Source organism: Medicago sativa, chromosome 3, assembly GCF_051527215.1.
Source record: "Medicago sativa cultivar Bolivia chromosome 3, Bolivia_mono, whole genome shotgun sequence".
Taxonomy (NCBI): domain Eukaryota; kingdom Viridiplantae; phylum Streptophyta; class Magnoliopsida; order Fabales; family Fabaceae; genus Medicago; species Medicago sativa.
Window position 1 is genome coordinate 85,919,662 of NC_140751.1, and position 13,062 is coordinate 85,932,723.

At 30.2% G+C, this 13,062-nt stretch overlaps 1 protein-coding gene across 1 annotated transcript; it reads right to left on the bottom strand.

Moving 5' to 3' along the window:
- Nucleotides 1-10,406: 10,406 nt before the first annotated feature.
- On the bottom strand, nt 10,407-12,473 carry LOC146941292 (F-box protein CPR1-like). The gene is made up of 2 exons (XM_085758006.1): nt 12,336-12,473; nt 10,407-11,861 (listed from the first exon to the last, which is right to left on the bottom strand). The coding sequence occupies exon 2, from the start codon at nt 11,756-11,758 to the stop codon at nt 10,484-10,486; it is 1,275 nt and encodes a 424-aa protein (XP_085614132.1). The 5' UTR covers nt 11,759-11,861; nt 12,336-12,473; the 3' UTR covers nt 10,407-10,483.
- Nucleotides 12,474-13,062: the final 589 nt, after the last annotated feature.

Consider the following 13,062-nt stretch of genomic DNA (forward strand, 5'->3'; position numbering starts at 1 on the left):
CAATCTGAAAGTCATTTGTAATGCAGTCTGTTCAAGCGCAATTTCCGATTCACAATGTGCACATAGCAGAAAAAACTGCCAGCTACAGCACTACACACTGACTCCAAAACACAGCCTCCTCTTCCGCTCTTTCAAACCACGTGAGGCAAAGATATCACACGATACTGTGAATATGAATACCGCAAGCTTCTATACGCAACCAAACTGCCAAATGTGCAACAAATAGAGCTCAGATCAACAAACCTGACACATTAATTTGAGACAACACCCAGAAGCTACCCCCCACGACAGTTAAAATACCTTACGACGTCCAAGACGAGAAAACAAACAACTACATGCATAGGCCCTCAGATTTACTAGCCACTGATGAAGAGTGTAACTAAGACCAGTTAATTTGAATGCGAGAATTTTCCAAGACAAAATTCTTGTTCTCCACTACCTTTTCCCAATAAAAACCTTTTTGAGATAGCACTTCTTGTTCTCCAAACAACCCAAACGTTAGAAAACCAAATTACCAACAAAATTTCTCTAGTCTTTTTATTAGATTATGCCTCCAACAGATTAAATGGATAGGTTTTATGTTGATGTCCACCATTGACATTGTGGTCGATTTGTGAATTTGGAGATGACAGCTTATGTTGGTTTAATTTCTAACTGAGAGTGATATGTCAATAAGTGAAGTACATTTACAGTTTTAGATATTATTAAGGAAATAAGCTATTCTTAAAAAAAAATTACCATTCCTACAAGGTTCACAATAATGATTAGCTAAAACAACAATTGTAATGAGATATTCATATCAATTTTAATACCAATGAAAATAAGGTCATGGGATTGTGAATTTGTCATTTTTCACAATGATAGATATAAACAAAAACCAATCTTACAAATCCTATGAGCATTGAACTTGTAAGGATGAGATAAACTTGCTTCTTTCAAAGAGCAGTAGTTTATTTTAAACTAATAAACAACCTCTTTGTATGGTAGATGTATTAGCAAAATCCATTAAGAACAATTATCATTTATGATAGCAAGAGGACCAAATCTATTTTCATGATTTAATCCTCTTACTCACCGTTATAGATCGAATATCAAGCTTCACCTTAAGTATTTCGCTTGATATCTAAGACCAATTCATACAACCATAAATAATATAATCACATATATGATAATCAATAAAACACGAATACAACCAATTTTATTCTTCCCATGCAACATTTTAGCTACCTATGTCAATTCAAATTAGTTGTGATTTCATGGGTAAGTTGAAATAAGTTCCTTTGCACTGCAAATTGCTTTGTTATGTATTTTGCTATACATACACTAATGATATTTGTCATGTGCATTTTTTAAAATCAATCAATATGTGTGCATGTTAGACTCATTTTTTCCTTTTCATAATGTTGACTCATCTTTGTCAATATGTACAACTCTATTGCAAATTGCATAGAAGGGGAAATAGAAATTTGCTAGACCGTAGTAATGGATACGATTATATCTTTGAAGTCACAAATTCTTTCATCATATCATAACTTTTCCTAAAACATGATTATATCTTAGAAGAGTATGAGTAATCCATACTTTTCAATATCACAAAAAAAAAAAAAAAATTGTATGTGCAGTAAGTTAAGAATAAATTCTCGATATCTTTCTCTATCTCTATCTCTATCTCTATCTCTATATACATGTATTCTAAACTACACTTTGTTTATTTGTCACTTCACCAATGTCTCCCTTTTGTAACTAATCTCTCATAGTTATATGTCACGTGGCTCTCTTTTGTCCTTGATTCTTTACTAGCCATTCCTTACTATCTATCTTTCATTTTCCATCAGTTGCAAAAAAACACTCCATTTACTTCCCTTCATGCAAGTTGTACAATGAATGCATTATAATCCATTTTATTAATATTGAGCGGTTACATTTTAAAATTATTCATATTCTTAATCAATCCTCTTACACACACAAGTTTACTATAAAGATCCTCATTTTTTCTAAGCTTATATATATGTATGTGTGTGTGTGTGTGTGTGTGTGTGTGTGTGTGTGTGTGTGTGTGTGTATGTATGTATATGTTGCTTATGTTATCCTTTTCATGTCTTCTTCTATTCATTTTTTGATAGTTTTAATTTTCTGTTCAAGCTTCCGTTTTATGTATGTATTACATTTTAGGGTTAGATCCTTTGGAAAATCCGTTTTTTGTCCATGCATCGCTGAAGGAAGATGCATTTTCCTATGTGTTTTCAGATATAGTGAAAATGAAAACCAGTTAATACTTCTCCCCTCTCCAAATTTTATTTTGTAAATAGTTTTCTTTTGGTTATTATATTGTGTATGTAGGAAGCAGTTCATAGGGCCACCATAGCATTGAAATTTTTACCGGCATGCATAGGTAATTTTTTCAAATATAGAAAGGTAACGTTGAATTACCTTGATTGCATATATGCATTCTGTACCTTTCTTATGTGGATGCGTTATATTTTATTTTTCTATAGTCTTGACTGATTATATGATTATAATGTTAGTTTGGATTTTACAGAGACTTTACTTTGGATATTGAATTCTATTTCTATAATTTTTTTTCGTATTCTCTAATGGATATTTTTCCTTTGATTTCACATACACATGTTTTGGAGAAAGGGGGAGTTTCGTTGAAAGGACACTTCATATATGAAATGATGGTTGTATTTTTTCATTGAAATTAAAGTATCTTTTCATTATTGTTTTTTATTTAACATTGTTATGAGATCAAGAGTTCATTAAAAATGTGGAAGAAAACATAATAAAAATGCATAAAAAAATGAATATTTTTTTATGGGAAATGCTAACAAGTGCCCTAAGGGCACTTGATAAGAAACTTAAAGTAGTAACTTTATCTTGGAAATTGTGCATTCAACTTATTGAAATAGTAAAAAGCAACTTTTTCTACATGAAATTTCACAATTATTTCCTTTTTTGATTCCTTAACCATTGCCCTAAGAGCATTGGTTAGCAAAACCCTTTTTTTATTCATTTTTATTCCAAGCCAACATGTGGTTGTTCCTATAACTATTAGATATTTATCCTTCTCAACTAATTGTCATAAGATGGAGGAGGATTTGGATGGAGCTTACAAGAAACTCAAAACTCCCAACACCAAAAATCCAAAAGGGTCGAACAAGAAAAGGTAAGAATCTTTATCCATAGGTGTTAGTTTAATTTGATCAATTATCCATGTCATTGTAATAAGAGAAAGTATTCTTATTATGTTTTTAATTGAATAGTTTCGTATAAGAGTTATTAACATGGAGGCCTAGGTAACTAATTGTAGAAGCACACATTTATTCAAAATTCTAATGGAATGTTCTTGATCTTCGTGAAATTGGAGAGACAAAATCATGTTTTGATGATTTGAACGCAGCAACATGGAAATTTAACCCTTGACCATCAATTGAGATTCCTACAATTAAGAGTAAATTTGGGTGGGTGCAGCTCATGGAATTGTCTAACTATATTCCCATTCTTTTGGGGAAGTTTTGTGGTTACTTTTTTTTTATGGATAATTAAAAGACTTTATTGCCATTTAGTTGTTTTCTTTTAATTAAGGTTTAATTAATTTATTAGAAATATTTTTAGATTTGATTTAATAAAGTTTATATATATGGATTTTATATATATTTGAAACTATGAGGTTAAGGTTGAATGTATAAGTGTTTCTATCAATTATATATTCGTCTTCTATATTATATTTAAAGTAAGTTTGAGTTACTCTTGATCTAGAATTGTGATGATATGGTACCTCCAAGACCTTCCCATAAATTAAACTTAAGTCATTATTTTTAAGCTATGATTATTCATATGCGTCACCTCTAAAAAAAATATTCTCACATATAGTATAACTTCTCACCCTTTCTTATTCTATCTAATCTAATCTAATAATTATAATAATGCAAGTAAGTTTAAGTTACAAAACCTATCATCATTTCTTGATATATTTGTGGTTGTTATTTATCCTCCATTAGAAAAGCGTTGAGAGTAGAAAATGTGAGAAATAGTTGGTCAAAAAAAGTAAAGAAAAAGAGAATGAGAAATAAATTAAAAGAAGTGTTGGGAATGATTTTTTGGAGTGTAGTGTTGGATTAGAGGAGTGTAGTGTAAACAAATGATTTCGGGGGTCTATTTTATGAACCACATGAAATAAATTATTTTTTTAACTTGAACCATTTGAAATACGATGTAAATCAAGAAAATAATTACAAGTTGTCATATTTTTCTCCAATCTAATTGTTAAACTAAAATTAAACACTATGAAACTTTATCTATCCAAAAAAATATTGTGAAATTTTACCGTAAACACATTGAGACAAGGAATCTCTGTATTAGAGATCAAGTAAACAAAGGGAGACTAGAACCGCTATATTGTCCTGCTGCTATATATGAAGCAGACGTTCTAACAAAAATTGTGAAGCATGACAAGTTTGAGTAGCTGAGAAACAAGATGGATGCCACATCTTTAGAGCATTTATCTATCTATATCTTCTTCTCTTTATAAATTAAATTTGACTCACTTTAATGTTAAGATTGTGCCTATGTGGCACCTCTAAAAAAGCTGAACTTCTACTCTAATTATTCTATCAAATAAACTAATCAAATCATAACTTCTCACATTTATTTTTTTCACAATAATGCTAACTCAATCATACAATGCATTAGAATACAATGGGTTATGAACTCACTCTAGACAAAAAACAACAAAGAAGTTACATTAATGAACAAAAATATCATTGTTTTTCTATGGCCATGTTTTATGAATCTAATAGTAACCGTTTATGCACCTAACAAACTATTCAAACATTTCATAATTTCTTACACCATCATCATTGGATGTATCTCTTAACATTCCTTCAATTATAACCTACAAAATGAAAAAATTTAAAGCGTATTTTTTTTGAATTCCCACTCACCCTTTATAACCACAACTTACGCCACATTCATTTTCACTCAATCCGTGGATGTTTCCACCATGCTTTCTATTGATATCAATTTCACAACAAATACTTTTCTACACTATGATTGAAAATTGTATGGTTATAATTTTAATTAAGGGCTATTGTCCTATCCTTCTATGTACAAATTTCAGTGGTATTATTTTGGTTTTAGATCATCATTATCACTTTCTTCAATCAACTCTTGGATGATACTCTTCAATTTTTGTATCATTATATATTGAAAGAGCACATTATTTTCTTAACAAGATTGACACTTTTTTCATTATTAGAGAGCACATTATTTTTTTAACAAGATTGATGTTGTTTTTCTTTTAATTTTATTTTCAAGTTCTATGCATAACAATTAGAGAGATCATTTTAGAAACTAAGAGTAATTAAGCCTTAGGGGGCTGTTTTGGATCATTTTAGTTCTATGCCAAAACTGCCAAAGATTCAATACTTAGGGGGCTGTTTTGTATTTAAATTAGTTGGGGGGCTGTAACCGCAAGTTTTGGAAAGATAGAGGGCCAAAAGTGCAATTAAGCCTTTTTTTTAAAGGCAATCATATGTCTCGCTAAGTCATGTGCATGTATTATATTCTATGAGAGCAGTGGAATTTTAAGCAGTTATATGTGTGTGTAACTTTCAGTTATTCTTAAGCTAGAATATTGATGATGTGTCACCTCTAAAAAAGCTTCATGTCTCTCTTATTCCATTTCATAAATAACTTAACTTAGTTTGAGTTAAAAAAAATCTCATTTTCATCTCAAAGATAAATTGAAGTTTTCTTGAATCTCAAAAGCTATGTCTATTCATGTGTAAAAGTTGCATTGTACGTATACATATACTACGAGGGTTATGGAATTTGAGCAATTGTTTGATAGAAGTAAATCATCAATTCTGTCTTTGAATTTGTAATATTCGGTCAATTCAATTAAAAAATAGTTGGTCAATTTCCCCCTAATTTTTCACGATAATGTTAATGATTCAATATTTGTTTTGATAGGGAAAAAATGTGTATATTTCAATAATTAGTTGGGAATAAAGCCAAATTCATGATATGGCAGATAAATAAATAATTATTTTTTAGAGTAAATATTATAAAATAAAGGTTTGATTATAGCTTTGGTCTCTATATTTACAGTCACAAAATTTGCCCGTTATATTAACATTCAACGATATCGATCCCGCCTTAATAAAATTGACTTGAGTTATTATAGCATTTGTATTATACAACAATATTATCTTTTCTTAACAAAGTATAATAGAATTGAACTTTTATAGAATTGAAAGAAAAAAACCAAATGAAACAATATGTTAATTTGATTCTTTGCTATTATTTTTAATTGAAATATTACTAAAAAGCATTTATTATATTTAAGTTAGTGTCTTAGGTTGAACATGTATATATGTCTTAGGTTCGATGTTTTTTTTTAAGCTAGAACCATGTTGCTATGCCTCAAAAAAAAATCTCACTCTCTTTTATACTATCTAATTTTAAGTTTGAATTGTTCAACTCATAGAAAACTTTTCACTCTTATTCTATCTAATAATCACCAATATGTAATTAAGCATAACTTAAAAAAAAATATCACCTTTTATTATTCCATAATGTCTATATATGATTAAATAAACATGGGAACGTAAACATTAATTGGAAAAAAATAGACAAACAAAAATATGAATTAAGCAAAGTGCCAAAAGGTAAATCAAACCGTTGGCTAAAATAATTTGGACCATTAAAAGTTAGAATAAAATTTCAGAAATAGAGGTTTGATAGGAAAGTTCAAAATAAGCTAATTTATCACCATAAGGATAATTGTTTCAATAAATTAAGAGACTTTAAATAAGAATTAGGAACGTAAAAGTAAGTAGTTAGGTCACGTTGCGTAATTTTGAAGAACATGGTCAAAAGATGAAAAAGACATATCCTAACTTGAACTTATTGCAACATTTCTTATGAATAATATTGACATCAAGCATGAATGGCTCTAACTCTAATAGAAAAGAATGTGAGAATCCAAGATAAAAAATAAAAATAAATAAAAAAAACAAGCAACATATTATTACACCACTATGATACCATAAGTGAATTTTCATATGTGATTGCATTAAGATAAGCTATGATATATGTCTTTAAACTTATTGAATATTATAGGATCCATCAAAAACTATATTATTTATCCCTAAAATATTTACACAAATCTACGATATAAATCAATATAAATTGTCATATGTTTTAAACAATACTCCTTTTTTTTGAGCAATTAAACAATACTCCTATTTTAGTATAAATTAATATTAAAATAATCATATAACTAATATTATAAATCAATAAAATAAATGTGATTATACCTATAACAACTTTTTGTTTTTAAGTACAGGCTATGATCCAACCCGTGCAACGCTCGGGTTATATACCTAGTTTCAATTAAAGATAAAATTCAAGACATCCGTGCAATGCGCGGGTCTAATTCTAGTTTTATATTATTGTAGGCAAAAATGCTAATCTGTGGCCAATTTCCGTTGCTGATTCGCAGCCAATCACTGCAAACAAAATGTTACCAAATTTAAGATAAAATTTTAGAACAAAAAATGAATATATCATTCATCAACTACATTTTGTGCAGTAAACATACAAAAGTTGCAAGTTCTAAAATAATAAAATGACAGTTATAAATATAAGAATAGAAAAATAATTCTTATCATGTCTAGTATTTCTCTTGCAACATTTACATACAAGTTTAGGTGTTTCGCATTACATGAAGTACAAAACACCAAACTCAATTTAGCAATGATTCTAACTTCATATGTATATAGCAGTGTAACACAACCCCGAAAAAGAAAGTTTCAAGAAAAAAATGATCTAACACTTAATACAACAACACACCATACTCAATTTAATTAGCAATGCTTTTAACTTCATTCTCCAAAGAACATAATCAATTTTTTAAACTAAACTAAAAAAGGAAAATATTAAATAGAGGAAAGATGAACCTGATTGTTGGAATTGGGAACAGATTTAACAGCCAAATATTTGTGGAAAATGTTCATAAACTTATAATACATAATATTTATTTATAGTTACAAATGTGGAAGCGTTTCATGGTAATCAATTCAGCTATAAAATATCGATTATGCAAAGCTCATAGTTATCAATTTAACATTTTCCATAACTCAAGAAAACTCAACTACAAGATAATTTCATGGTAACATACGTGTGGCATCATTTCTAGCATGGGACACATAGTGACTAAATGAGTAATATATTAACCAAAAATACAAGATATGCATAAATGTTCGTTGTGCCGTGTCACATTAAGAGCATAGAAGGTAGAGATATAAAGTTTTATGTAGACTGTCCTGGAGGGCCAAAACTCTTTATAGCTTTCAATAGCATTAGCTTGCCATAAATCAGTTGTGCTCTGCGATGTGTGACTCAAGCTTGCAAAGATAAATCCTAAAATAAATGCTTGCGTGGGAAGACTTCAAAAGGAACTACAATTGTTATTGCACCAGTAGGCATCGACATTGGTTAAGTATTAGTGAAGTATTTGATATCACAATTTAAGCATTAGTGAAGTACTTACACAATTTACCGAAGAAACTGCAACACCCTAATAATGCTAGAGTGTTCAAATGTACTACCTTCTCTCCATCCTAAAGTTAAGAATGAGAATTTATCAGTATATTTATCTTGAATAACTCTAAAATAATTATGGTTAGTTCTAATCACATAACTCACAACTGATCAAGCTGGACTATACTGCATATATATATACCTGCCCTACATCTTGCCATATATTACATTACTACTCTTTCATGGCACCATGTAATGTGACCATAGAAAATTGAAACTTAACGGTAAGAAAGTGTATTATAAAGTAGGCTAAACTGTACTTTTCGTCCCCTAAGTTTTAAAATGTTGCGATTTTGGCCCCCTATTAAAAAAAATGGCAAAAATGACGCCCCATATTTAGGGAAATATGCTCTTTTGACCACTAACATAAGGGAAATATGATCTTTTGGTCCCTTAACTTCTCAAAAAGTTGTGATTATGATCCCTATTTTGGGACACGTGACGTCTTCTCAGCAAGTTTAGGGTGAAAGGGGCTAAAATTGCCATTTTTTAATAGGAAACCAAAATCACAACATTTTTAAACTTATAAGGGACGAAAAGTGCAGTTTAACCTATAAAGTATTGTTCTCTGCACTAACTAATAAGTACTCTCAAATGTCAACAAAGAACCAAAAAGTAGTATTATTTTTTAGAAATTTATCTAAACTTCATAAATGAAATCACCAACCTGGTATAAAAAATAAAATAAAAAAAAAAAACATGTTAATGAAAACATTTGTTTTTTAGAAATTTTAGAAACAACATAGAAAGCATCATATTACAAAAGTTGGCATTTTTCTTGCTTAAATTTGCATACAAATATGTCATTGTTTCCTAGAAGCGAAGTCAACATAAGTAGGTAAAAGACTATTCTACTCTTATGTTGTGGACTTAATTTCTCGTCACATCACAACATACTCTATAAGTCCATGTATATTTTAGTACCTATTTCCAATCAACTAGAAATAAAACAAGAGAACACTCGCACCGAAAAGTCAGAAGACAATCGGACGGATGTGTTCACCAAGTCATTACCTAGAACAAGGTTTAAACATTGCTTGAACTATATCAATTTTGTTGAAGAGTAGTTCAAGGATGGAGAGACAGAAGCAAGTTAGTTGGTGGTTAAAGTGGCATCTCCATCGATTTGAAAGCAATGTGGAGAATTTTTGTATATACATTGAAATCATGATTCAAGTGTTGAGGTTCTGCTATGCGATGCGCAAAGCAGGCTGCACGATGCACATGAACATATTTACTGAGCTACATGTGCAGATTGCGCACTCAGGTTTATAAATTCGCGTTTTTCAAAAAATAAATTGTCAAAAATCAATCATAATACCTACTTTTAATTAGTTCAACAAACTTGTCTCCTTACTCCAAACTAATACATCAAGGGGAGATTTACTTTTCATTTTTACATTACAGATACTATAAAATATTTTTAAAAACAAACTAATGTGATTGAAGTATTATATGATTATTTATCACATTGTTATGTTAATTTATTTTTTAAAATATCAAATATATTTCAAAATATAAACTTAGCACTCCAAAATCTTCCCCTACAAAAACCTCCTCTCAAACATGCTTTTTCTTTTGTCTTTAACAAATACAAACCGGATAAACCGTTACCTTCCATAATAATGAGTCTCATAAAGGTCATTGAATAAAGGGTTAAAAGACATTTCTTAAACTGATATCGAAATCAAATTAATTTGTAAAGAGAAAGAGAGTACACCTTCCAAATAAATTTATAAAACATCATTCATATCATCACATGACTTCTTCCTTCCTTGATAAAAGTTATTGTACGTGCAGTTGACAAACTTTGAATATAAAATAAAATGAATCATAATAACCATTATCTTATACTTATCGGGTGAAAAAAAAAAAATTAACTATTCATTATTGATTTAAAGCTTCTCTTATACTTTCCTATATGAGAACCGAATTCCCCTGATTTAAAAACAAACTCCTCAGTCACACTACTAGTTACATCAACCCATACTAGTTTATCATCTTTTGTTTTAAAGAAAAGTATATTGCTCTTCTTCCCAGCTCCGATGGAGAACTTAATAGAAGGTAAGGATCTAACAGTAAAAAGTTTAGTCCAAGATTCTTGTACACCGAGTTCACCTAAAATTGATATAAAAATCTCAGGTGTGTGTAAATACCTTGAGAACAATCCAATAGACCCATTTAAAATTGCCAAGTGTCTCTCTTCCACCCATCCAAACATAGTATAATCAGAGTATGAAGGTTCGGGTGTTGTAAACAACATCTCGCTGCTAAAATCAAACGACACCAAACATTCTTCATCAACTGAATCATCAGTTATAGCCCACCAATGACACATTCCATCAATGTATACTCCGATGTCTTGCTTTAGAGTATAGTAACAACGATTATGCATATTGACACTAAGCTTCCTCCAAGTGTTACTTTTTAGAGAATACATCTCCCAAGGTCTATCTTCATTATCTTCATATTTATCTTCAGTAATTTCATCTTCATAATCTTCAACTTCAGTATCTTCATCTTCATAATCTTCATCTTCAGCATCTTCATCTTCAATATCTTCATCAACTAAGCGAACAGAATTTACAAAATTAATCACTTTATAGTCATCTGTTACATGATCATAACCAAATCCATGAAGATTGTATCGAGGGGTTTGATGAGGTGGTACATACTCAAAAGGGCTAGGAGGAATGATCTTAAATTCCGCAATAGTTGGATTCCACAAAACAAGTCGTTTACTAGCTCTTTGTTTGAGACAAAAAATGCCATTAATACTAACAGAACCTAAAATATAAATACCAGTGTCATCGTCTTTAAATGGAGGTGGCCAATCTAATTTGACCTTATTCTCAAATCTCTCGCCAGAAAGGAAATAAAACTCGCAATGGTAATTGAATTTTTCTGTAAGCTCCCCATGATGTAGGACGAGATATGTATCATCGTAATGGTTATTAGACATCAAATTTTTCAGATGGATTTTACTGAAATAATAACTTAGATATAAGTGGAACCAGGATTTGCTTACACATTCAAATCGTTTCAATGATTTAAGAGGCAGTTTTGACATAATGAACACTGCGATACTCTCCGGTATGTAGTTGCTATCCTTTTTGTTTGTTGCAAGAGTAATGGCTTCCAAGTCTTCCATTTCCGATCAATATGAATTTCCAGCAACCAAGTGGAATTGAGATTAATAAAAAGATGTATAGTGGTTCTGATTATCTTCCAGCCGCCCGCCAAACCTGAACGAACTGTACAAACAAATTAAATATTTGTCTTAACTACACGAGGAATATATCATCAAATCAAATCCAATAACAAATTCATCGATATATATAGCATAGAAGAAGAAGAAAAAAAGTGTACACAGCAACGTGAACTAAAGAATAAAGGCAACATGAATTGTACTTAGAGTAATGATATTTTGACATATCCATTTGATGACAACTTTGTTGACAACCTTGTTTTTCTCATTTCTTATTGGTCAAAAACAATGGAGAGAGAAAAAGGAAGAGAGAGGATAACAACATCAACATCATGTGAATATGAGAGAGAAAGTTGTCTAAAAGTTGTCTAAAAGTGGTTGTCAAAATATCATTTCTCTAGTACTTAAGCTCGTCATGAATTACACCAATGTTATTTATAAGAAAAGGAAACCAAGGTATGGAACTACACAAATAATTTGCACCAAAAACAAAGGTAACTTTTTAAAAAATAAAGCGTACCGATTCGCTCTATTTCACGTGTTTTGTCGATTATTTCCTCTCTTTTCACAATCACTGAAGGTAAGGTTCATATATCTAACCTTTTAAAGAGAAGTGTAGAACTGTAGCAACCCTTATAGAGAAGAAGACTGGTGCGCGCAGCCGACCAGGAAGAACGAACGAATTGGAACAATCATCATGTATATAAATATCTTTCTTAATTAGGTTAATTAAGTTTTTAATTTGGGTCAAAACACAATTGGCCCAGATTTTAAAAGATAAACAAAAAAACTATTTTTTTCCAAAACCCCTAAAAATTCAAGAAAATAACAATCTAAAAACCTTAGTAAGGGTTGTTTAATAAGGTCAATAATCTAAAGTATATATTATATCTTATAAGCTTGTATGATTTAAAAAGCAATGTTTGATAAACGTCAATTATTCAATAAATCTAAAAAAATGCATTTTTGCTTATATCGGAGGGAGTATATGTAAAATATGCAATGAGTGTTTATAATTAGAGACACTATTCACAAGTACCAATGTCTGTCATAGTTATCCTCGAGTTGTTTTGTTTGTTTTCAAGATGATGACGCCATTAAACCAACACTTTTTGTGAAATATCATAAGGTTTGTATGTTTTCAAGATGATGATGTCGTTAAACCAACAATTTAGTATCTCAGGTCATTTGGCATGTGAATAAATTCCATCATTTGCAAGCCTCGTTACTTCAAAGTGAACTCAAAT